Source organism: Crotalus tigris, unplaced genomic scaffold (assembly GCF_016545835.1).
Source record: "Crotalus tigris isolate CLP2741 ecotype Arizona unplaced genomic scaffold, ASM1654583v1 scf7180000023829.5930981, whole genome shotgun sequence".
NCBI lineage: Eukaryota > Metazoa > Chordata > Lepidosauria > Squamata > Viperidae > Crotalus > Crotalus tigris.
The window spans coordinates 919,562-947,135 of NW_024100213.1; the positions used below are offsets into that span (position 1 = coordinate 919,562).

At 40.2% G+C, this 27,574-nt stretch overlaps 1 protein-coding gene across 10 annotated transcripts in view; it reads left to right on the forward strand.

Moving 5' to 3' along the window:
• ATP11B (ATPase phospholipid transporting 11B (putative)) overlaps positions 1-27,574 on the forward strand; it is a 103,007-nt gene that overhangs the window by 70,300 nt on the left and 5,133 nt on the right. For 3 of the 10 annotated variants that reach the window (XM_039321796.1, XM_039321797.1, XM_039321800.1), the window contains 4 exons: positions 399-464; positions 1,539-1,642; positions 3,807-3,972; positions 18,371-18,504. In XM_039321796.1, coding sequence (XP_039177730.1) covers positions 399-464; positions 1,539-1,642; positions 3,807-3,972; positions 18,371-18,504 — 470 coding nt within the window. Of the gene's footprint in view, positions 1-398; positions 465-1,538; positions 1,643-3,806; positions 3,973-9,676; positions 9,965-18,370; positions 18,505-23,426; positions 26,458-27,574 lie in introns of those variants that run through there. The other 7 variants (XM_039321799.1, XM_039321801.1, XM_039321806.1 and 4 more) reach the window with 5 other exon arrangements.

Sequence of the window (27,574 nt, forward strand, 5' to 3'; positions counted from 1 at the left end):
AGGCTGTTCTCCAACAAGCTGACACACATTATTGGGCTGGCTCTCTCCTGCCCTTCCTGCTTCTTGCAGAGACACAGCAAAGGGAGGAGTCCCGCCCAATAAGCTTGTCAGCTTGTCGGAGAACAGCGTGAGGCCACTCTCTTTTGCCACTCTCTTTTTTTACACACACACACGCACACACAGAGAGAGAGGGAGGGAGGGAGGGAGGGAGGGGGGAAGCTTAAGTGCCTCTCTCTGTCTCTGTCTCTCCCAGGAGGCTGGGAGCCACAGGAGAAGGCTCAAAGAGCCACATGCGGCTCCGGAGCTGCGGGTTACCAACCCGTGGTCTAGCTTGTTAGCTAACTGTGTTGCCTCTTAGGTGTCTTCCATCTAATTAAATTTCTTGTTTTCCTTTTTAGATGTTTGGAAATTGGACCTTTGGTACTCTGGTCTTCACAGTTATGGTTATAACGGTTACAATGAAGGTACTGCAGTGCATTTATGATTTTGCTTTCTAAGCTATTTTTAATTGTCTTTAACAACAGTCTGAGATCAATGCTGGAGCGATTTGACTATATTTAACTGGAAGAGTTCAATTAATATTGAAACCCATCAGTTTTGTTTGTGTTGGGATTTTCCTAACTGAAAACTCCCAATGTCAGTGAGGTTGTATTCTTCCAAACTCAAGTTTTCTGAGACCAAATTATTTATTCAAGCGAGGTCAAAAGAAGCTTCTTTGTCTTTAAACCCAGCTATGAAGAACTCCTCATCTGGAGAAAAAAAACATAGGCTCAAGAAAGTCCAGAAGTTAGTGCCAAGAGAATACTTTGATGCCTGAACAGATGCCTTATTATTGTTGATCACACAATCAACAACGTTTTTACTGTTTTAATTGTAATATATGTTTTGAACCGTGATCCACTGAGAGTTATTTGCTGAGGTGGATGGTTTTTTATATATATATAATTGAATAAAACCAGATGTTTAGATTGAATTTTGCATTGTTATACACCTACTGAGTCCTTCCCAAGGACAGAGTCAGCTATATTCCACCATGATCGTTTGATCAAGAACTGCCCTTTTTTTTTCAGTTGACCAGCGTAAAAGTCAGCTACAGGGAAGAAGCCATTCACGTGCAGAACCAAAATTGTGTTAGGGGTTTCAGAACTAAGGTTGTGCACAGCTTGGATTTAGAATACCAGTTCTCAATAAAACATATAAAGTTAATTTGGTGTAGCAGTTAAGACATCAGGCTAGAAACCAGGAGACAGGCCAGAAACTGGGATGCTCTGAGTTCTAGTGTCACCTTAGGCACCAAACTAGCTATGTAACCTTGGGCCAGTCCTTTCTCAGCCCTGGGAAGCAGCCAGTGGCAAACCACTGCTGAAATCTCGCCCAGGAAACTGCAAGACTTGTCCAGACAGTTGCCAGCAGTCAGCACTGACTTAAAAGTACAAACAAACAAAAATAATAAAACATGCAATGTTTTCACAGGCCTTAACTTTGTAATTACTTGTTTATTAAGAGATACAATTTTCTTTTTGTGTGTGTGTGCATAGATGGCAATAGAAACCCACTTTTGGACTTGGATAAATCATTTTGTTACTTGGGGATCCATTGTGTTTTACTTCATCTTTTCCTTATTCTATGGTGGAATAATCTGGTAAGTAGTTAGTGTACCCAAACAGAAGAGTAGCGAAATATTGCTGCCTTAAATTCTTGCCATCAACAAAACCATGTTTGGACCTGTAAGCAGGCTGTGACCAGTGACGCATGTGTTTGTGTGTACACACATGGTGCATACGTATGCACACAAAACTTGTATTGCTGCATTTTTCTGAGCAGCTAGACTAACAATCCGGCACACAAGATGAAAAGAATAATAAAAAATAGAAATACTGTCGTGTTACCCATGTGTTGTTCATTTAGCAGGGCTTTGTTGTTCTGTAGTGGCCCTTCTTTGTTGCCCAAACTTGAAGATGCAGTTTTAATTCTACTTCAAAATAGAATTTGACATAGTATCAGAGATGGATGATCACATCAAACAGCGGTAGCTTTTACACAGGCAATCTACTATGTTTATAAAGAGGGAACAAACTCCACATTCGCTAGCACTAATGATATTACCTAGTTGGGTAATGAAACGTCTACAAGCAAAGAACCAAGTCACAACGTACCAAGCACCCCAGAATTCAACCTTGAGTTACATGTTTTCTCTTTTTGGAGGAAAGGCAGGAAATAAATCTTAAAGGAACAAATAAATAATTGATTATTTCAATGTCCCATTTTTCAAATCTATGAAAGCCAAAACTTCTGCCAGATTAATTTTTAGAGAAATGGATAAAAAGCTGATGCCTCCAGAATTTTAGAGCTTAACTGTACATGCTGACATAGCTTTCAAAACGCAAAATACAATTATCAATTTACTAGTGGACAGTATTAAAAATAATAATGTATTTGGAATGTACTTCTCCTTTTTTTACTTTAGATTCTCAGCCCCTAGGTTTTGCCTCATTTATTTCTAAACCACAGTCAGCCTTTTAAACTTCAAAAGTTTGGAGCTACATTCATTCATTGATTACTTAGGAATGCAAACTTACATCTCTTTAAGTTCAAAATGTCATATGCCACAGCCTTCATTAGAGAAGCTGAGTGCTGATTTTTATTATTATCACTATCCATATCCCTAAATTTCCTCATTATCTCCTTCAATGTTCTAAGGAGATCTGTCTCTACACAGTTTCACATGACCAGCCAAAGTTGAATATGTGCAGTTGTGAACCTGCCCAGACCTTAAGATCAATGTTAGAAGTGATATTCTCTAGCTCCAAAGCCATGAGGCTGGTGGATACTAGTAGTAGGAACAGGGCTTTCTCTATTACAGATTTTATATCTTTGGAATTCAGTCCCTGGGAAATACAAGTAGCCCTAGATCAGGGGTAGGCAACCTTGGCTCTTTTATGACTCGTGGACTTCAACTCCCAGAATTCCTGAGCCAGCCATGCTGAGGGGAAAGGGAGAGGTTTCCAAGCTGAGCCATGCTGGCTCAGGAATTCTGGGAGTTGAAGTCCACGAGTCATAAAAGAGCCAAGGTTGCCAACCCCTGCCCTAGATTAATGACCACAATTGAGCCAGAATTTCCATTGCTAAGCAAGACAGTTAAGTGAGTTTTGCCCCATTTTACAACCCCATTTTATGACCAGTGGTTAAGTGAACCATTGCTGTTGTTAAGTCAGTAACACAGTAGTAAAGTGAATCTGGCTTTCCCCCATTGACTTTGCTTGCTAGAAGGTCACAAAAGATGATCACGTGACCCTGGGTCACTGCAACCGTCATAAATATGAACCAATTGCCAAGTGTCTGAATTTTGATCACCTGACCACGGGGATGCTGCATTGGTCATAAGTGTGGAAAAACAGTCATAGGTCACTTTGTAAAATGCTGTTGTAACTTCAAACAGTCACTAAATGAATGGTTGTAAACTGAGGACTACCTGTACTATAATTTCATCACTTTTTAATATTTAATATTTCCCACTGCTCTTAATAGTGTCATCTAAATCAGGGGTCCCCAATCCCCAGGCCGTGGCCCACCACTAGGTTACGGCCTATTCGGAACCGGGCTGCACGAAAGGCGGGCTGATGCGCACACGCAGTCCACTCACAAGTTGCTCGCTGGTGTGCATATGTGCACACGGTAGCCCACCACTCACGTGGCCCGCTTCCCCTCCCCCCCCAGCCAAGTCACAAAGGTTGTGGACTGCTGATCTAAATGTTTTCCTTTGCTGCTTGTTAATGTCCATTTTCTTGTGTCCTTTATCCTTCCAGGCCGTTTTTGCATACCCAAGACATGTACTTTGTATTTGTTCAGTTGCTGTCCAGCGGTTCTGCTTGGTTTGCCATAATCGTCATAGTTGTCACTTGCTTATTTCTTGACGTCGTGAAAAAAGTGTTTTACAGACATTTACAGCCCACAAGTACAGAAAAAGTCCAGGTAACTTATGCTTATGAGTTGTTTGATTAACATTTGAGTTATTGGAAAGATTAAATTTTTGAGCGTTTCTCTGGATCTTTGTTGCTATTTTGCCTTCAGTTCTTAATTTACTATAATTCTATGGTGAGTAATTTTTTAAAAAAATCTATTTTCCAGCTTTTAAAATGTAAATTTTTTGTTTTCCTCTTGGTCATATTGCAGTGTAATGAAAGTATTAATAAAGCTAAGGAAGTAAGATTTCTAAAAAAATTTAACTAAGACATGGTGAGATAGTAAATATCCAATGATTCAGTCGTGAACTAATTCCATTCTTGCCACTCAATTGCTTATTTATTAGTAATGAGTAAATATTAACTTAACATCTATTGTAATGATTTAATAATACATGTAATTACTGTTATCAAATGACCTTGGGTTTTGGGGTAGCTATTTTTTTCCAAGATACATAGATTTCTTGCATGGACAATATTTAATATTTACTGTAACATAACCTAGAATAGCCTTCCCCAACCTAGACTCCCAGCAGATGGATGAACTATAATTCCCCAAATTCCCAGCTGCCTGTGGAATTCCAGAAAAGTCTACACATCTGGAGAACAGATACCATTCCCAACATTTCTTTGCTTTTGACAATTGCTTAGAAAAGGGGCTGGTAAATGTTTGAAAACGCAGCAGGTAAAAATACTTCAAGGAATGGGACTGATTAATAAATGTATATTGACAGAGATTAGATCCTGCTGATCGTAGGTTCTTTTTTAAACTTTGGGGAGCGGAGTATCTTAAAAACTGCTCTATAGTTCTGCTTTCCCATATTTGAGTTTATCGTATGATCACTTATTGGTCATCTCTTGTTTGGAGAAAAACACTTTTCCACAGTCTCATTGAGCTGCACTGTAGTGCATTTTCTGGGAGATGTTACGAGAGTGCTGATGGACATTTGGTTTCCATTACAGAATCATTTCAAATACAGTAGAAACTGGCATTTCTGGAATGAGAAAATTCAGCTTTCTCTGTGGTTCACAATAGCCTCAGAGTATAATCTTTGCAATGCATCCTGTATGTTTCATGAGAGCAAAGCATTCTTCATCACTTTATGCTACTTTATGAAAAATGACCATTATTAGAATCATATGCTTCCTTACAAGCTAACATTATGGTAATATTAACCATCACTTAGTTGGACATGCAGTAATCATAAATTCATTCAGCAGAATGAATATGCTAGATCAGGGATCCCCAAACCTGACAACTTTAAGACTTGTGGACTTCAACTTCAATGCTGGCTGAGGAATTCTGGGAGTTGAAGTCCAAAAGTTTTAAAATCGCCAAGTTTAGAGATCTCTGTGCTCGGTCATTCTTCCTTTTTTCACATACTGTAGTTAATGAGTGAAAGTGAAGCGTCTCTTGTTTTTTTAAATGGCAGTTGATTTTTCCTTTGAAATCCACTTATTAGGAAAGCCTATGCCAGGGTTCTGCAACCTTAAACACTCAAAGAGCCACTTGGACCTGTTTCCAAGAGAAAAGAAAACACTTGGAGCCGCAAAACTCTCTTTCCTCTCCCTCCCTTTCTCTCTTTCCTCTCTCTCTCTTTCTCTCTCTCTCTTTCCTCTCCCTCCTCTCTCTCCCTCTCTCTTTTTCTATGTCTCTCTCCCTCTCTTTCTCTCCCTCTCTCTTTCTCTCTCTCTCTTTCCTCTCTCTCTTTCTCTCTCTCTCTTCCCTCCCCTCTCCCTCTCTCCGATCTTCTGCTCACCTAGCAAGGTGGCTTCAGGCTGTTCTCCAACAAGCTGACACAGATTATTGGGCTGGCTCTCTCCTGCCCTTCCTGCTTCTTGCAGAGACGCAGCAAAGGGAGGAGTCCCGCCCAATAAGCTTGTCAGCTTGTCGGAGAATAGCGTGAGGCCACTCTCTTTTTTTACACACGCACACACACACACACACAGGGAGGGAGGGAGGGAGGGAGGGAGGGGGGAAGCTTAAGTGCCTCTCTCGGTCTTGGTCTTGGTCTCTCTCTGCAAATGGCAGAGGAGGCTGGGAGCCACAGGAGAAGGCTCAAAGAGCCACATGTGGCTCCAGAGCCGCGGGTTGCCAACCCGTGGCCTATGTGATACGTTGAATGTCCTTGGATCTGTGCAGGATGCTGTTAGCTGTGCTTAAGACTTCCTAGCAACATTAGGCAGTTGCAGTACCCACTATTACTCCCACAGACAATTGATGTGGTGTGTGCTTTGTTTATCTTGACCAAAACCACAGTGGCTTATATTAAGCAAATAGTTATGAAGAGACAAATGGACACAAATAAAAGGCCTAGGTTAGATTACCTGCTCGTTATCTCCTGTTCCTATGTTTTAAATGTAGCTATTTAAATAACATGGCAATCCTAATCTGTGTTTAAATCTCCTTCCCAATCAACCCTGTGCAGTTAATACCTTTTTTAAAAAAAAAAAAAAATCAGGAATTTCTGTAACATAGAACAGCCTCCCCCAACAAAATTGAAATTAATAGATGAGTGGGGTGGGAGTACAGTCTGAATACATCCAGAGGGTGCCAGATTGAATATCACTGGTATGGGATAACATAAGAGTACTGCTTTAGAGAATGGGACCCATAATGACATCTCTTGAAAGCATGGATCTGAAGAGGGCACTTGCACTTAGAGATAAAGCAAGATTGTTTTTCCTGTTTCTTTCAGGAAGGTGTTTCTGTATGCTTGTAAGCGTTTTATTTTCTTCATCCTCTCTATGATGTGCAGCTCATTAACTTGTCCACGTCGTAGGACTGGATCATGTTGGGAAGTTAATCAAATATATGTGCAGTAATGGAATAAATTGATTAATCTGTATCTGAAAACTTCTGTCTTCTTACTTGACTGAAGATGTTGTAGGTTCCTAAATGTTGCTGAACTAGAACCTCCTCTTCAGTTGGCCAGTCGAAATCAGGGCTGTTGCAAGCTGTACTTCAGCAAAATCTGGAATATTCCATGTTCTCCATTCATGTCTCATTTGACAGATGTCGGCTGTACTGAAATGAGTCCCTGTTTCTAGTTGGATCAAATCTGAGGAAAATCCCCATGTTGTGTCTACCTATATAACTGTGTGCAGCTCCTGAATATAGCTTCATTTTTAAGAAAATGAAATGAATATTTGTTATTGTAGCTTTTCTGCTTCTTTAAGCAAAAGTATTTTGCCATATATATTTTATGGTTCTGCTGAACAAACAACTTCTACTTTTCACTCACTTTCATTGGAGTTTTATTTTTAAGTAATAAGAACTCCAATTTTGATGATAAAGGGCTAGTTGAGATGAAAAATCCAGGTAGAAAAAAATCTAGATTGCCCACTTTAGTAGAGAAAATGATCCAAGAAAAATCTAGGTCCATATAACTGATCTGACTGGTATCTTGAGAAAAAGCAAGGTCAAAATCTTTCTTTTTGACGTGCTACCTTAAACACTTCTTGCAAAATGATTTCAGTACATATACAATATGTGAGAATCTGCTTATGAAGCAGAATAACACCCTTAACCAGGTTAGTGTAAAAACCTTCAGCTGCATTTATACAGGTAATCCTCAATTTACAACCACAATTGAACCCAAAATTTTCGTTGCTGGGTGAGACGGTTGTTAAGTGAGTTTTGCCTCCTCCCTTTACGCCTTTCTTGCCACAGTTGTTAAATGAATTGCTGCAGTTGTTAAGTAAATCTGGCTTCCCCATTGACTTTGCTTGTCAGAAGGTCGCAAAAAGTGACTGTCACAAATAGTTGCCATTGTTGCAATAGTTGACTATGGGGATACTTCCATGGTCATAAGTGTGAAATCAGTCATGACTCACTTTTTTTCAGTGCTGTTGTAACTCCAAACGATCACTGAATGAACTGTTGTAAATCGAGGACTACTTGCACAACATTCTAAAGGGGCAGGGTGTGATGGTGGAGTAGCTCAATCCGTTGTGTGAACTCAGCTGATTTAATTATTAACCACCTTAAGCATCTTGCATGTACCCAGCTAATAACTGCTATTCTCAAGATTTGCTGAGAAGTTTCTGTGCTAACGTTCACAATCATTAATGGTGATAATACAAAGTTCCTATTGAGTAAGCCTGTTATATCTTCAGATTATTTTTATGTAATTAACTTGACCTTCATGGTGAACTAGGAGTCTGGCTTTTTAAAGGCTATTACTTGATTTAGAAAGCCATGGCATTTCTTGTTGAAATTGATACTGAAAGTCTGAGTGGGGATGAAAGGTACCATGCAGAAGTAGTTGTATTCCTTTTAAAAATTAGCTATATGTAAATGATCAATTTTTAACTTTAGAGCAAAAGAAACAATTCTCTGCCTAATTAAATTACATTCAAACAGCAAATCTGTGATCATCTGATTATACTACTACTTTATCTGGAGGGAACAAGATTGGAAAAAGCCAAGTTAGAATCATGTACTCATATAAAAATCAAGGTTTTTTTTAAAGTGTTTAAGAAATAACAAGATTTGATTTATTTATTTTGCTAAGAAATCCCAGTTAAATGGAAGTCCTACTCTATTGACAATAAAAACCTGTGTTTTCAAGACAACCTTTTAAATTACTTTGCATTGTAAATACAACAATGAGTCACACAAGCATTTAAGAAGCCCTTGAACACCAAATTTATTTGCATCTAGTATCTATTTTAAATTTGTACTTAATTGTGGGGAAGTTCCTGAAGGCCTGTTTTGTTTACCGTGTGATGGCTGTTTCTCAATCTAATTGGAAGTGGAAATGCAGTTTTGATTTGACTTTACTATTTTGTATCTTGCTCTCATCTTCTATGCCCGTGGTGGCGAACCTATGGCACGTGTGCCACAGGTGGCACGCAGAGCCCTCTCTATGGGCACGCACGCTGTCACCCCAGTCCTAGGCCTTCAGCTGGATTTTATAAAACCTTTTCGCTTTAGGCCTCCGCCACTATGTGCAAAAAAAAAAAAAGGTTCAATCAATCAATTTCAACTTCTCACGAGGAAAAAAAAGATCTCACAAAGTTGGAATTGATTGAACTTTTTAGTCCCGCCCAGTCTGCCGTTACCACCGCAGCCATGCCCACCCAATGGGCCACACACACCCGGCACCTGACGATACATAAGTGGGTTTTGGGTTGCAGTTTGGGCACTCGGTCTCTAAAAGGTTCGCCATCACTGTTCTATGCCATTATGTAGTATATAGAAGGAAAAAAACTACCTCTAAGGAAAACACCTCTGTAAGAAATCCCCCTTTTTCCCTTTTTAAAAAATAGAATGTGGTTATCTGTCCATCCCAACCCGCGTCTCTAAATGCAAACAGCAGCTTTAAAATTCGGCAGCTAAGACTGAATGACATAGATGGTTTTAGAAAATGGCTTACTTATATTAAGTCTCCTATGTGTAAGGAACACTGGTTTGCAACAGCCAACAGCTAAAGTCGAATTGTAACCAGGAAGTAAATTTAGTACAAATTCCCCTTAAACAATGCAGATGGATATAAATACTGAATTAAACTGCAAACCAAAATTCTTCTCTGCATTGATCATGTGGTTTCCCCACCCTTAATCGTTCAGAAACCAGTGTCTCTGCACATATGTGCTTTGCAAATGAAAGTTGTGTCTTTTTGAGACCTTTGTCCTGTATCTGCCTTATTGAACAATGTGACTACTTCTCACTGATCTGTGTGTTCCATCCCTTCTTTATCCACTTGTAGATGTACTCCAGCAGAGTTGCTTTAAGTGAGGAATGCATCGCACTACAGCCTTTGTCCAGGGCAACGAGTCAGCTGAGCAAAATTAGGTAGAGTAGGAGGGGCAGTTCTCCATCCAATTTTATGCATGATGAAGGTCAGCTAACCAGCACTAAGAGAAGGGGAAATGGCATGTTGGACTCTAGTGTGAACTAAGAGGGGGCAGTCACAGCAGCACAAGTTGGTATCTTTCTGCCTTCCCCTTAGCTTTGCTACGTATGTTCGCAGGCCAACTCTAGCATGTGTTTCATTTCTTCCCTTATACTTCTTGGGGTGGAGGGGCAAGGGGAAAATTGCAAGCATGATGATCGAGTGCAGAATCCCAGTCTACTCCATGTTCTGTGATAAAAATAACACTTTAAAAAAAAATCAAGCATGGTCTGAGCGCTTCTGCCTAACTCAACTATCCATGATGTTAACGGTGCATGTGGCATGCACTGTCGAATAGAAACAGCTGCAGCAAGAGTCTCTCCTTTGTAGATCATTGTGCCTTTTGCTAACTAGATTCTTTTTCCTCTTACTGTTTACGTAGCTGTATGTTTATGTTTTGCATCTAAGTGTATTATGGGTATGTCTACTTAACAGGACAGTTGATGGAAAGGGAATGGGCTGGGTGAGGACTTTTGCAGTTGAAACCCATAGCTGATTCATTGGGTCAGGATTAAATTTGCCCAGAGATGGGATGCTAGAGACTAAGCATCCCATCTCTGGGCAATTAAGATAGAGCCATGGTGAGGCAGTGAATGCAGTATTGCAGGCTAATTCTGCTGACTGCCAGCCTGACCAGCTCAAGGTTGACTCAGCCTTCCATCCTTTCGAGGTTGGTAAAGTGAGGACCCAGATTGTTGGGGGGCAAATATGCTGACACTATAAATCACTTAGAGAGGGCTGTAAAACACTGTGATGTGGTATATACTGTAAGTCTAAGCACTATTGTTATTGCTAAATATAGAAGTAATTTGCACCAATATGCAAGACCTTGTTCTTAGTTTCCAGATCTATTGTTAACATTGGGAACCAAATGTTCCCTATCAGGGAAATGTCCAGGTATGTGGACTTTAGCTTCCAGAATTTCCATCTGTGACTATCTGGAAAGTCTAGCAGTTGAAGTGTCTCTATTTTGCAGGTGCCCAAGTTAGGGAGAGATGGCACAAAAGGTCGTGTGTCTTTAAAATGTAAAGACTAGAGCATGGTCTAGTTCTGCTTAACTAGCCAAGTTTTATCCAGTCATTCTGCGTGTGTGTCTCAACTTGTGTCACCCCCTCTTTCCTTCCATCAGCACCAAATGGTGGTTTAACCATGGTAACTGCTCTAGAAATAACAAACCGATAGTCATTCTGTGCTTCAAAAGAAGACTCGGTGAATAAGGAGCATTAAGACATCCAGCATTAATGTGTCCCTCCAAATTTGGCCAATCTGTTGATGGCAAGAGGAAAGCCTTAAGGGGATGTGCAGTAGGATTCACAAAGTCTATCCAACTGTCAATCCTCTTTCCTGTCTACTATGTTGAAGGCCAGTGTGAACTAATAAATACTGGTAGTGGCTTTGTTATTGGAAATACAAAACGAGAGAGCCAAATATATTAAATAGTAGAGATTAAGCATATACTTTTGGACAGCATTTCCCAAGGTAGTAGTGAATTTGCATATCACATAATCATAAATCATAGAACTGGAAGAGACCTCGGAGGTCTTCTAGTTCAAATTCATACCAAATTTGTTTTGACATTCCCTAGTAAATTGTCCATTTTCTCTTACTTTTAAGGGCTATGCAAGATGCAGTTTGTCTGCTGTGAAATTAATGAAAAAAACTAAGATTAATCATAGATAGTTTCGTTCATGGGTAATAGCCCTTAGATTTAAAGGGTGTCTTCTGTTAGTAATTCTGGAACTGTGGTCTTAATTAAGTCAAATATTTTTGAATAACAAGAGTAAAAATATATTTGCTGGGGTTGTTTGGAGATACTTCGCAATTGTCAATCTTTCCCAACCTGTCTTGGTAAGTAGAAGATTAGAATGGTGAAGGGAGTATTTTCATAGGTTCCGTAGGCTTCCTAATAAACATTCCTAGGTTTCCTTTTTATCTTTGTAAATTTTATCCTTTGCTATCACTGCCTCAAATCCAGTTCCACTTGAATCTGTATGTTCATTTGAAAATAGTTGTGACTATTTTAAAGGTCTGCAGGTATCTTGTTTGTTCTACTGCAATCAAGATACACCCTAGACTCGAAAATGCCAATTTTCTGTTCTTGGTTACTGCAGAGTATCCTAACAGTGACAATTTGAACATTTGTGGGCTTCAACTTCCAGAGATTCCCAGCCACTATGCTGGCTGGAGAATTCCTGGAATTGAAGGCCACACATCTTCAAGTTGTTAAGGTTAATAAATGCTGGGTTACAGGTTAACATGTCAAGTTCTCCTCTAATTAACAGGTAGAAAATCCTGTTTTAACACTTCCCTCCATTGATATGTCTGATAGAGACCCTCGGGGTCTACTCTGATTTGAGCTTTGTATTGGAATGGCTATTATTAATATTAGACTTAGTAGATTTCTTTCGATATCTGTCTCCATTTCTTCCATAATCAGGGCCTATCTCCTGAATCAGAGTGAAAGGTGAACTCAGTAAGTGCTGTGTAAAGTTTTCTTTTGAATCCATTGAGCTGAAAGTTTTGAACTGAGCCTTTCAGCGTAATAGAGTGATCTACCATCCGGTGGCCTTTTTAAAATTTGGACTGTTACAGATGTCAAAAGTTTGTGACTTCCTTCCAGTCATCCAGTTTTCCACATATTGGGCAAAAAGCTTTGGAGATTGATTGGGTGGCTGGGAGAGTTCTCACCAACTGCTCTTTTTAAAATTGGTTATATAATACCTTGTTTCCAGTTATGAAGCACACTACGGAAACAGTTTACAAGTCCCAACGGTGCTTTTCCGAAAGGCAACTGGATTTTCTTGGGGTTTTTTTCTTTGAAAATGTTTCATTTCTCATCCAGTTCAACTGAACAAGCTTCTTGGATGAGAAGTGAAACACTTTCAAAGGAAGAAACTCAAGAAAGTCGAGTTGCTTTTTGGAAAAGTACCATTTGGACAACCATGACTTGGAGGATTGAGAATCTCCATAGATTCTATTTCAAGCAATAGCTTTATATCTTAATTGGCCTGAGGTATTAATTGTATTTTGAAACTCAAATACTTTGGCCACCTAATGAGAAGGAAGGACTCACTGGAGAAGGGCCTCATGCTGGGAAAGATTGAGGGCAATAGAAGAAGGGGACGACAGAGAATGAGGTGGCTGGATGGAGTCACTGAAGCAGTAGGTGTGAACTTCAATTGACTCCAGAAGATGGTGGAGGACAGGAAGACCTGGAGGAATGTTGTCCATGGGGTCGTGATGGGTCGGACACGACTTTGCAACTAACAACAACAACAAATTAATTGTATTAGGTCTTCAAATATAACATGTGCTACAACGTGCATTTATATTATCTACAAAAAAGGGAAAGGGACAGATTCAGACAATCTTGGTTCTAACAGGCTGTTTGGGGGAAAGGAAATGCTTACTAATTCAGAGAACACACTATCTTTGCTGAAAATGTAGATTAACATGAATGTAGGATAAGGCTGTTTTACTTGAATGTTTGACCCGGTGTGATCTTTTTCCTTGGGTTTTTTTTTTTCACATAATGTGATACTGAGTAGAGCACTTCATCTGTTCTTCTATCACTGTGGCTGTTAAATTGGGTGCAAGGGGGGAGAGACTTGGGCACATATTGGATATAATAGAGCAATTTGTAATTGCTTGTTTGTGAGTCAGGGATCCCGTTTGGATGTCCTGTTGCCAAGACGCCTGTAAAAGAACAGAATCCTGGGGTTTTTTGGAGGGAGGGATAATAACTTTATTCGAAACTGGGAAAGGGGGTAATTGGGTCCAGCAGTTTAAAGAATTACAGATTTACCAGGATCTGTCTTTTCCACAAATTCCATTCATGGTTAACTGCAAGTAAATATTTCAAAGCCAGCATCGTCTTGTCTTTTTTTAATTTTGATTCCTCTACAATATCTGTGAGTCCAGCTGGATTTTTCCAGCTCTGACCAGGTGGCAAATTATGCCACTTCTGCTAATATTTGCAACAGCAAATGAGCAATTAATTGTTAGTAAACCTCTTAAGTTCAAACTGTAATGGAACAAGTAAATATTTTCCTTTGAGAAAAGGGAATTTTTCAAGTGTTTCTGAGCAGCGTTACGATATTTCTGGCATAGATTTTAAAACTAATTTTAAAAGGTATTTAGTAAGTAAATTACTTACTATGTACAGTAAGTAATTGCTGCCTCTTGTTTTTAGTCCTAAATGCCTCACTAACCTCTCACTTTTCAATCCTCAGTGCCATTTTTTCTAATAATGAGTTTCCATATTAATTTTAAGTCATTCTGATGATGAGGCAACGTTTTGTAATTTCAGCTGAATGTCCTGCTTTTTTCCTTGTTTTTCCTTGATGACATTGATTCTTCTCTCAGATAAATAATCTATTTTGCTTTGCTTTGTTCTCTCTTTAGAGCTTCTTGTGGCCACTTTATGCAAGATGAAAATTATTCCCAACTCTTTTTAAGAACTGGTGTCATGGTATTTAATCACCACTTTCTTCGAGCTTTGATGGTATACTGTAGGCCATTTTATAGTGGAAGGGGAAAAAACTAGGTATGAATAGAGAGAAAAAAGGTAGTGGCACGGTGGCCTAGAGGTGAAGATGCTCACCTCACGCTCAGGAGGCTGAGAGTTCAATCCTAGGTAGAAGCAGATGTTTCTCTATCAGGGCGTAAAGAGAAAATATCTGCTGTGAACTCCACATAGGTGTTAGGAAGGACATTTGGCCAGTAAATGCTCAGCTCCATTCAGTCATTCCAACCCCAACCTGAAGCAAGGGATTAAAAGGGTCATAAAAAGAAAGAGAGAGAGAGAGAGAGAAGCAATGGATGGAAACTAACCAAAGAGGGTAACCTAGAACTAGGCAGAAACTTCATGACACTTAGAACAATTAACCAGTGGAACAACCTGCCTCCAGAAGCTTAGAATGCTCCAACACTGGAAGTTTTTAAGAAGAGACTGGACAGCCATTTGTCTGAAATGGTATAGGGTTTCCTACCTGAGCAGGGGGTTGGACTAGATGATCTCCAAGGTCCCTTCCAACTATTATTATTATTTATTATTATTATTATTATTATTATTATTATTATTATTATTATTATTGATCATCGCACAGTCAGCCAGATGTTCAGACTGGATTTGGCATTTTGTCAACCTATTGAGTCCTTACCCAGGACCTGGGATAGGCAGATGTGGATGTTTGATGGTATTACAGATATCGTCGCAGAATGGAAGCTGTTCCTAGTAAGGCCCCCTTTTCCAATTGATTAATGGCAATTTTGTCAATGCCAGTGGTGTTCAAGTGGTGCTCCAGTTGTTTTGGGATTGCACCCAAGGCGCCTATTACTATTGGTACTACCCTTGCTTGTTTTTGCCACAGTCTTTCTATTTATATTTGTAGGTCTTTATATTTTGTTATCTTCTCCAGTTTTTTCTTGTCTGTTCTGCTGTCTCCAGGCACTGCCACATCCAGTGAGATGTGGAGATATTGTTGTTGTTGTTACTACTACTACTACACCACTACTACTAGTAGTACTACTACTACTACTACTATTACTACTACATAGATATGAATAGAGATTTGTTCATAAATCTAATTGTAAACAAATGTTGAAAAATCATTTTTTGCTATGTGAATAAGAACGGATTTGCTCTTCTCTTTCAGTCTTTCTCAGTATTTTTTTTAACAGAGGGATCCTTGAAACAATTTTCAGACCTCAGGGAACTCTTTCATAAAACATTATTGTATGTACAGCTTTTTCCCTTTCTTATTGCAAAAGGTATGAAAACTTCGCAAAAACCTTTATTTCAACCCACATTTTACAACCACAGCAAAGTGGCAGGCCAGCAACTGAGTGGAGTGCCTCAAAAAAATCTCACTGCTGTGAATGTTAGCATCTCCATGAGTGTCATGACATTAAAAAAATGATGTTTATGTTTTAATGATGATGTCTCAGAACATCCGGTGGGAAAAAGCTGGTTTCATTATTTATTCATCCAGTGTATGATAGAATGAGTATAATCAAATGATTAAAAATATATTGTGCAGCATTTGGAACATAAATCCATCATTCTCGCCTTCTTGCTTCTGATCCCATAGCAATACAAGTAGCCCTCAACTTAGGACCACAATTAAGCCCAAAATTTCTGCTGCTAAGCAAGATGGTTGTTAAGTGAGTTTTGACCCATTTTATGACCTTTCTTGCTATGTTGTTAAGTGAATCACTAAGGTTGTTAAGTTAGTAACTCGGTTGTTAAGTGAATCGTGTGTCCCCATTGATTTTTCTTGTAAGAAGGTCGCAACGGGATCACATGATCCTGGGACACATGGCAGCATCATAAATATGAGTCAGTTGCTGAGCTTCTGAATTTTGATCATGTGACCACAGGAATACTACAACGGTCATAAGTGGAAAGCTGGTCATAAGTCACACTGCCATTGTAACTTCAAACGGTCACTAAATTCATTGTTGTAAGTCAAGGCATACCTGTATTCAATCTTTGAATATTTAAACCATTTGCTACATTTATAACTGTTCAACTGCTTCACACGCCTTTCCCAATAACAGTGCAGGCATAGTTGATTTGCTTAAAACCATCTCATGAAACATTCTCAGCACAGAGATGTATTTTTGACCCTAATGTAGCCCTAGCAAAAATGTTAAGTCAAAGCATATATTTCAGAACTGGGGTTCCTAAAATAGGCATCTATTATTTAAAAAAAAAAAAAGAAAGAAAAAGAAGTGTAACTGGTTTTGCATTTGTCTTCATGCACGTTAGAGCAGGGGTCCCCAACCTGTGGGCCACAGCTCACTTCCGGGCTGTGGCCTGTTGACCACTGGGCCACGTGAGTGGCTGGCCAGTGCATGCACGTGTGTGGGTGCACTCGCCTCTCCCTCGCAATAGCGTTGCTGTGATACACGCATGCACGAGTGTCGCTGTGAGTGTTGCTGTGAGTGTTGTGCATGCTAATGTCACCGTGAGCATTGCACTTGCGGCCCTGTTCACATGCGCGCGTAAAGGTGCCTCCCCCTCCCTTTCCCTCCGGGCCCCCAAACCAGAAAAGTTGGGAACCTCTGCAGTAGGGTCACAAATTGTATTCTGAACTCTGAACTATGTATGTCAAATTGCAGCCATTGTACATAAAAATAAAATATCTAAGACTATATTATTTATGCCAGTGGTTCTCAACCTTTCTAATGCCGCGTTCCCCATGTTGTGGTGACCCCCAACCACTTATACATCACCAGGTGCCAGGGGCGTGGCCAAAGAAAAGGGGGAAAAATGGCAGACAGCCTTGTTTGGCAACCCCCGTGAAATGGTCATTCGACCCCAAATGGGGTCCCGACCCACAGGTTGAGAACCACTGATTTATGCTAACCATATTAACATAAATAAGACAATGGATATTGGATACTTTCTTTTAATTATTTATTTTATATGCCGCCCATTGCTCAATAGGGTAACTCTGGGCAGAACATAAAAAATAAATAGAATGCAATTAAAATTTAAAAACTGTTCTACTTCTTCTTCTTGTGCCATATCCGTTATCGGACGTTGGCGATCATGTTAAAAACTATGCACATTAAAATTTCAAAATTCTGCAAAAAGTTAAGAAGAATTAGATGGATGGCACAGGGATAAGATCATCTTAACCCATCAATTCTGCACGAGCTATAGCTTTGGACTATTCTTCAAGGGTAGCCCCATGTAGAGTGCATTGCAGTAATGAAACCGAGACGTAACTAAGGTATGAGTGACCATGCAAAGGGCTGCCAAATCCAGATAAGGACAAAATTGGTGCATAACATGAAGTTACACAAAGGCCCTCCTACCCACAGCTGCCTCACAGAGCAGGAGTCGTGAGTCCAGGAGAACACCCTGGATTAGTGCAACCCCTATCCAGAACTAAAGGTGATAAACAACTGGACCCTGAGGCCCCTTGCACCCACAGCCATCGTCTTGCCAGGGTGCAGCTGAAGCCTATTATTCTCCATCCAGGCCCACATAGCCTATAGGCACCGAGAAAGGGCAGCCACAGTATTGCTTGGATCAGTGTATTCTCAGTGAATCTGATTTACTGTGCAGGAAGTAGAAAACATTGGCAAGCAGCTATGAATGATCCAACTTCAGTCTCTTTTCTCTCAGAATATCTGTCCGTTGACTTCCCTTGAAGTCAGCCAGACTTTGCAAATAGATTCCTGAGTGCTGGTTTTGTTAATTAGTGGTAGAGAGACAAGTGATTGGTAGACTGGAACCTACTTCTCAGATCTTCTGGCCTTCAGTTGTCAAATAGACAAATGAATCGTTACTACTATCATAACTCTCAGACTTTTTATAGAATTAAGCTTCCCAGCGTTTACGGGAAATACACAGAAGATGCATGCAAGCTAAATCAGAACTGCATCTCTGCTTCTAAAACGTCTGTAACTATACTAGCAAAAAAAAAACAAAGATCCGGTGAGGGTTTGCTAACTTCTCTCCTGCTTGGTTTCCCTGTCCCCCCCCCCACACAGCTTACTAAGACAGATCCAGGTGTCAACTGCTTGGAGTCCATGTGTTGCTTCTCCGATGGGGAACCAGCCTGCACATCTTTTAGAAGAATGCTGGAGCGAATAATGGGACGATGCAGCCCCACCCGAGTCACCAGGTGTGGAATTTCTCTGAAATGCCTTTGCTGCAGACAGTTCTCCTATAAACTGGAACACGATGAACCGACAACTATAGATGTCTAGTCCAGTCCAAGACAGGAAACCATCTTCCTAGGTTCAGTTTGGGATCTTAGAGAAGATCCAAGTTTGTGCTTTTAATGTGGGGGGATGAGAGATCGTTGCGTTACTGGTTGTTGTTGAAAAACTGGTTGAATTTTTTTATTATTATTATGCCGTCTTTTCTCAGATCCTGCAACTGCTGTTGTGCCTTTAGTGGCTTTGGCGTAATAAGCTGTCTCGGGACCATTTCCCTGTTCTTTTTGAGCACCGGCCAGTGATTCAGAAGTGTCCAAGGAGGCTTTTTCTTGCTCTGAGCTCCCTGTGTGCATCGTTTTTGCCTGTCTACTTATCTGCGCATTTCAGTGTAGTTTCTCCCCTTCCCTTCTATGTCCTTTTCTTAAAATCAGACCACTGTCCTCTTTTCCCTTCCCATGATCTAGCTCAGTGTTTCTCAACCTTGACAATTTTAAGGCGTGTGGACTTCAACTCCCAGAATTCCACAGCCAGCAATGCTGGCTGTGGAATTCTGGGAGTTGAAGTCCACACGCCTTAAAATTGTCAAGGTTGAGAAACACTGATCTAGCTGCTTCGCCTTTTGAAATCAGAAGGCTTGTCCTGTGTTTGATCAACCTGTGTCTCCGCTTCTAGGCATGCAGCCAAGTTTCCTTTTAGCTCTGCAAGGTTTGCATTTTCTCCCCAGAAATTTTCACTTCAGGAAAAAAAAAAGGAAAATTTGGCAGGTCTCCTCAAATTCTCGTTCATCGACTGTGCGAAAATCAATTATTTTTAACAATGTGAAACAAAGCTCACATCTGAGTAAAAAATAATAATAATCTAAAGCCACCCCAAATTATGATTTCTGCCATTCAGAAATAAATGCTAAACCTATTTATATGTTCGCTAATTTATACAGGTCTGTTTTGTAAATTTTGAAAAGATCCTCACCAGGAAGATCAATGAGGACCATTTCTTAATTTACAGAAGGTTCTATCTGTTGCATCTTAGAAAGAACAGGTGAAAACTCTACAAAGATGTTGTAGAACGAGAAGGTCAGGAGCTTTTGCCCAATGTTTTTATATGCTTGTCTAAGTGCCAGGTTAAGATTGTTTTCTACTTTCCTTGATATTAGCCATCTTTCTCAAGCATCAAATGAGAGCACTTTGTTCAGCCTTGGTCACAATCAAACAGCAGTTTGAGTGGAGATATGTTGAGATCAAGCAAGCTATTAGGCTAAGATTCCCAGTTTGGGCGAGACAGACTTGAACAAAGAGAGGGCATGGGTGTCTTACAGTCCTCTTTGGATGGCAAGAAAAGTAGGATACGGCTTTCAAAAGATCAGTAGAAAGATCTGGAGAGCTTGCAAAGGGCCCACACAAGTTAGTAGTACAGGTATCAGGTCTCTATGGCAAAAAAGGACAGACAACCATTGGATGGCATAGACTAGAGCAGAGAGGTAGGCAACCTTGGTTTTTTTATGACTTGTGGACTTCAACTCCCAGAATTCCTGAGCCAGCTATGCTGGCTCAGGAATTCTGGGAGTTGAAGTCCACTAGTCATAAAAGAGCCAAGGTTGCCTACCTCTGGACTAGAGTATTAGTTTTCTATGTTTGTTTGCTGCCATCTATTGGTCAGCTGGATGTTTGCAGTCCTAATCTAAGGATGCAGTAGTTTTTTTATTAGTAGCTGGTTACTTTAAAAAAAAATGTTGGAAAACTTAACTATGGTCACTTCTAAATTGTAATTTTCAGTGCTCAGCTCTCCTGAATGTTACTTTCTCTTATTGTTTTTTTGTTTTGTTTTGTTTTATTTTTGTTTTTTTAAATAATATCCTCAAGTCTATTTATCCCTGGTGGAGCTCCATTTTAAGTTTTTTACTCAAACGATTATTTTTCCTTCATAAAATGGGAACTGTTACAAGCCGGATTAAAAAAAATAAAATAGTAACCTGTCTCTCTGTGTAAAGAAAAGAAGGCAAGGTGTATAAAATAAAATATTTCCTAGACATTTTTAAAACGGGAGCAGTATCTGATTGATCTCAGATTAGCTTTTTTTCTCTCCCTGGGTAACGATTTCTGATAAGGTATCTTTGCACCTCTTGGATATTCTCTACCATTAGAATGCCTGCCTGCCACTACTTATGATTGGAATGTGTATGGAATGAGGTCTTGTCAGTGTCAAGGTTACCCGTCAGGAGGGTATACAGTGTGTCTCTATAATTCACCATGCAGAGGTACTTCGAACTCATTCCTCTGCAAATTTCAGGATTACTTCCACCCAGAGGTTAACAGAGCCTTGATCAAACCATCATGGTTGCTGTCTTGATTTTTTAACCACTCCCTGTGGATAGTCCCTCTTCAGCCCTATGGTCAAGGAGAGCAACCTTGATTGCACCAGAATTTTCATATCAAGCTCTTTCATGTCCACCCTTTAAAATGATTGTTATCCACGTCATTCTTCCACGAGAGAGAGTTATGTTTGCAGTCACTGTTGGGTTGTATGTATGCAACAGGTGTAGCCCATTCAGGCAAAAACATAGCAGATTCATCTTCATTATATGCTAAGCTTAGTTGGTGTAACCTTGGCTAGTCTTTTTCTCTGGTTTAGCATGATGTGCAGACTATGACCAATGATGGCATGAGGGATTGCACAAATCCACAAAAGTGGTTTAATAATTAATGTCTGAATGCAGCCTTGGATCAGAAATTGAAATTATTTTGGAGGAGTTTACTCCTATCTCATTAGCCCCATTTTAGTCGTACAATGTGATGCTACGTTGGAAATGAAGCAAGTGTTATATTCAGAAGTCTGTGCTATCTTGTACATTGTAAGTTTAATGTAAAAATGTCACTAAGACAGAAGGTCATAAGTCCTAGCTATGGTTCTTGCAAAAGGTAGGTACTGCCAGCTTCGAAATCAACTTTGAATAAATACATCTTGTGATTTTTTTCAAAATGTTTTTCTCTGTTTTATCATCTTGACACACACAAGGATATGATTTGACTCTCATGTTTGATAGAAGATGAAGTACTCACTCATCTAATCTGCAGCTGACATGTGGAAGACGGATTGCCAAAAGAGTACTTTGAAATTCTGCCAATTAGAACAAACTTCTAAATTGTCTTTAATTTATATTTTGCAATACAAGATTTAAAACCGTACTGCCTTCCAGGCACTTTGACACTGGGGTCTAGACTGGAGTATTTCATAATGCAGCAATTGATCTTATTTGTATACAACTTGATTCGTTAAAATCAAGGATTTAACAGTAATGACAATCTGGGAGAATACAGTCATTTCCCAGAATTATCTGGACAGTATTTAGTTCCCTAAGCACAATTCCAAGAAAGGCATATTTTCAAGGTGCAAAATTTTCACACACTTTGTAACCCTTCCTTATGAGTAGGCAGAGATGCAAAGTGGACTTAGCCTTATATTTTGATTTGGAAAACGTATTAGTCACTTTCCTTGCAATAGTAGCTGACCTGGATATAAGTTAAAAACATTTGCACAATGGTTTACAGCAATGATCCATAATACTTTACAGAAGTGATCCAAATAAAATGTATTCTGCAGGCCATCTCTTCTTTATTTGTTCCATCGTAACATAATTAGTATAGATGGAACAGATGGAAATCATCTGTGCTGCATTAGCCAGCCCTTCACTTCTGACTTTGGGGAGAGGATCGGTCTCATCTGAAGCCCATTAAGATACATCTCAGGTGGAGAGTCCAGGTCTCCTATCCAATTGGCAGATGTACAGTCTCCCAGTGTCTACAAATCTAAACTGATTTCTGTAGTCTTTAAGGAAAGTTGCGTTACCAACCATATCTTCTTCGTACTTAATATTCTGTCAAATATGAGGATCAGAGTATGAAATCAAACCTATTGAATAATTTGGACGAGTGATCTCACATTTCATCTAATTGTGTGCTTAAATGCTTGGAGTATAAAGGAAAGCAATACAGTGCCTAACATTCTCTTTAACAGAATGAACATCTATTAAATCGCTTAATAGAACCTTAGTTCCATTTCTTGTTTTCATTGTGCACAGTTTTCTCCAAATCATCCAACTCTGTTCTTCGTTTCTCTTCCATCCAACTGTCCCTGCATTGATTGCTCCAAATTCAGCGTTGTGTTATTTAAACATATCCATTTGCAGTGTTTTGCTCAGCTGATTTTGGGCGGCTGGGGTAAATATTCACTGGAAGTTTTTAAGAAGAGACTGGACAGCCATTTGTCCGAAATGGTATAGGGTTTCCTGCCTGAGCAGGGGGTTGGACTAGATGACCTCTAAGGTCCCTTCCAACTTTATCATCATCATTGTTATTATTATCTCTCATTTGGGGGTTGGACGCTAATTATAGGATTCCTTCTGTTCCTTCGTAGCTCTGCTTATGTGCATAATCAGCAGTCTGGGGGCATAAACCTCCTAGAATACAATGGTTTGGCCCTGTCTTCTATGAGAGGGAAAAGCTTTAGAGCAGAGGTGGGGGACTGTGGCCTTTGCTGGCTGGGGAATTCTGGGAATTGAAGTCCACAAGTCATAAAGGGGCCATAGCTCCTCACCTCTGCTTTAGAGCGTGCCTGTGTTTACATAAAACCTTCACGCATACGGAACTCTGGATTAGAGTAACTGTATGAAAACAAGTCGTAACTCTGATCTAACAATAACACGTTCCCAAGAACGTATACAACCCTAACATTTTTGATCATGGTCCTGGGAGTTTCCTGCATCTTTGTGCCTAATTTGCCACCAACTTTAGATCTTATCTTGGTCATTTTGGATAAATGTTTCTGAAAACGCATGGGACCAAAACTCGGGCTTCCCATCAGCAACGTTTCTTTCTTGTTATTACTTTAGATCATGGAGCTCTACGGAACCTTTCTGTACCAGCGACCGAAGCTTCTTGACGTTATCCACAATGGAATCCATTACTTGAGACTTTTCTCAATGCCTTGTGGAAATCCATATGACAACTGGGTTGTAACCAATCTACCAGCCCCTTATGGCATCCTTTTTAAATGTCATGGCCAAGTTCATATATTAGGAGGGGGAAAAAGATTTAAGCCTGGTATTTGCAACAAATACTGTTGAAAAATTGTACCGTTAGCATTGTTTTGATGGATGCTTTTAATTTTCCATGGTCACGTTATTATTATTAATAATAATAATGCTAAAAACCCTTTAGAAAAGCGATTGCTTTGGCTCCCAAATATCCACAACTAATTATTAAAACTGGGAAATGGAATTCTTCTCCATGAGCTAAAAAGCTCGTCCTTCATAAATTGTCTTAGCTTAATTCTGAAAGATTTTGAACATTGAGGGGGGTGGGAATGCATATTCCGGAGAGGGAGAATGAGCTCCAGCACAAGCCCAAAAGCTTGGAAGAATAAACCTTTGGTCCCAGTGACCGACTCAGATTGGATCCTGCAACATTATCCTGGGACACATATATTTATTTTCATTTGCAGGGGGGGAAAAGGAAGCTGTTAAATAAATTAGCTTTATTTCTGGACATTTTTGATTTAAATCTGGGGGAAGGGATGCTTTTTGAGGCATTATTTTTCTTCTTCCCTCCGCCCCCCCCCCCAAATCTGTTTATGTAGAGATGTTATACTCTTGTTGAGAGCACTTAAGAATTCTCCCTGATTTTGCAGGGGCGGCAAAAATACACAGTGGCGCTTGTACATAGTTTATATCACATGAAGCTGCATGCTGTTCAGGACAAGAAACGAGATGATGGCCTTAGCATAAAGAAATTGTGTCTGTGAATTCTTGATCTCAAACAGGTTGGTGGACCCAAATGCCACAAAAGGATCATTGAAAGCATTAGCTCCCCACATCCTCTTCCCACATTTTCCCGATAAGCTGTGTGGGGGAGAGGGGGTTGAGCTGAAAAAGTTTGGCATTTGCTTTTGCTACTCCAGTCACACCTCTGTGGCTGCAGAAAACCCATCATAAATTATCGGGGGCGGGGTTCTTTTTCTTTCTGCCAGCAGCAAATTTCAGAATGCCTCTCTGGGTCCATTCCAGATCAATTACAGGGTCATCTTCCCCGTTCCAAGATTTGGGCTGGGCCCCCGATTCCAAAATTAAGCAATTATCAGAAAGCCCACTTGTTTAAACTCTCTGAATTGGCCATATACTTGCATAGCTTTTAGGAATATCAGTTCCTTTTATTTTGCTGATTATTTCCCCCCCCCCCCCCGTTACGAGCCAAGAGATTGATTCAGTGTGGCAGTGGTTTTCAAACCAGAGAACTTTTAAGATGTGTGGATTTCAACTCCCAGAATTCTGGGAGTTGAAGTCCACTCATCTTAAAGTTCCCTAGGTTAGTAGCCTTCTGGCAGAATGCTATTCATTTCAAGGGAGTAGACAAAGCAAAGCTTTTCAGGGAAATGGCCCCTCGCAATCAGCCCGCGCTTATTCCAACATCTTTAATGTGCTCCCCTTATTCCAAATATCATTTACTCGTTTTATTTCTATCCTGCCTTTCTACCCCAAGTTCTCATTTAAAGGAGCACCATTTCATCGTTGTCACAGATCACTCATATCCATCCTTTCCATTCTGGTTTGTCTTCTCCTTCCCCCCCCCCCCAAAATAATAATTTTGAGAAAAATCCAAAATTGAAAGAATTATCAAAACTCCAAGCATTTATTTAAATCCACGTCATCATGCGATTAATATTTCCACTTCGGTTTTGTATGACGTTTAGAATTTAATTCTTTTTCTCCACAGATGTACAATTCTTACTGGAACTGACTTCCGTGTTTTTGTTTTTGTTTTTTAAATTCCCATTTCTTTCTCGTCCCTCCTCAGTGTGTGTAAGGGTGCAGAAGAAGCATGCATTTAAACAAATTCAGGAAGAGTTTAAGACTCCATCTGTCCAAGCCTGGTATCAGTTTCTAACTAAGGGGCAAAAGTAACAACCGAGTGAAGACCTGTTTCCTTCTCCTGTTGTTTGATCTGTGACCAGCAAGTTGGGTCAAATGGAAGGAAAGCAAATGTATTTTACACCGGATCACGATTAAGTTTCGTCATTTCTTTCTCTGAATGTTTGCGTGTTATAGTAACTCACGTTTCCTTCTAGGTTGAGGATTAGGCAAAATACATTGAAGAACAAAGAAAAAGCAAACGTGGAAACTCACGTCAAATTGAGTTACAACAGATTAAGCAAGAGTATGAGTTAAGCCAAAGGAAGGAACCCGGCTGATTTTTCATTATATTTTGGGGGATGATGGGATCAATTCTATTAAGTCTTTTGAGGGTCTGCAGAACACGAAAAGAAAGGCATTTTTTTTTTCCCCCTCAAGACCAATAACTCCACGGACGGACATGATCATGTCATTTTTCTTGGCAGCTATACTGAAATGGATTGTTGCATTTTGTGGAATAGTTTTCAACTTCCCAGATGAGGCTACCGCTCTGGTAACACCTTCTTAGTATTTTGGCTCCACTGCTTTCCACTAAGTTGCAGAGTCCCCTGTTCCAAATCAAGATGCCACTGATGACGTGTTCAGTCTTGGTCCTGATGAACAGAGTGGAACAACTCACTCGTAGCGCAACGGTAGGGTAAAGGATTCGGGGCAGGAGGAGCTCAAATGACAGGACTCCAAAAGAGCTTTGGATCCGTGTTGGCTTCAGGAATTTCTACATCAGTTGCAGGATGAGTAGCTAAGTGGTTTGGAAAGCCATCTTCTCTATGCTCATTGAAAATGAAGCAAGTCCCGTTTGTCTTTCCGCCACAGGATGGTCTAGGTCATGGATAGGCAACTTTGGCTCTTTTATGACTCGTGGACTTCAACTCCCAGAATTCCTGAGCCAGCACAGCTCAGCTGGGGAACTCATCAAATTTGCAGGCGACACCAAGCTGGCAGGAATAGCCAACATTCCAGAAGACAGGCTTAAGATATAGAAGGATCTGGAAAGACTTGAACACTGGGCACTAACTAACAAAATGAAATTCAATGGTGAAAAAAGCAAGGTTCTACATTTAGGCAAGAAAAATCAAATGCACAAGTACAGCATAGGTGGCACCATGCTCAATAGTAGTAACTGTGAGAGGGACCTCGGAGTCCTAGTAGACAATCACTTAAATATGAGCCAGCAGTGTGCTGCAGCTGCCAAAAAGGCCAACACAGTGCTAGGCTGCATTAACAGAGGGATAGAATCAAGATCACGTGAAGTATTAATACCACTCTTCAATGCCTTGGTAAGGCCACACTTGGAATACTGCATCCAGTTTTGGTCACCACGATGTAAAAAAGATGTTGAGACTCTAGAAAGAGTACAGAGAAGAGCAACAAAGATGATTAGGGGACTGGAGGCTAAAACATATAAGGAACGGTTGCTAGAATTGGGTATGTCTAGTTTAACGAAGAGAAGGACAAGGGGGGACATGATAGCAGTATTCCAATATCTCAGGGGCTGCCATAAAGAAGAGGGAATTAAGCTATTTTCCAAAGCACCTGAAGGCAGGACAAGAAGCAACGGGTGGAAACTAATCAAGGAGAGAAGCAACCTAGAACTAAGGAGAAACTTCCTGACAGTGAGAACAATTAATCAGTGGAACAGCCTGCCTCCAGAAGCAGTAAATGCTCCAACACTGGAAGTTTTTAAGAAGAGACTGGACAGCCATTTGTCTGAAATGGTGTAGGGTTTCCTGCCTGAGCAGGGGGTTGGACTAGATGACCTCCAAGGTCCCTTCCAACTTTACTACTATTACTATTACTCTCCCTGTCCCCTCAGCATGGCTGGCTCAGGAATTCTAGGAGTTGAAGTCCACGAGTCATAAAAGAGCCAAAGTTGCCTACCCCTGGCCTAGGTTTAATTCCCCCAGTGAGGCATGGCATCATATGACACACAAGTTGACAATAGAGTTGACCGACCATCTCTCAATATGGCTGTTGAAAAGAAATAACCTAGGATTGACATTCACATTCAGCCACCACAGGAACACAAAACCCACGTTACAAACCATTCAGTTAAGGGACTTGGTTCTTGATGA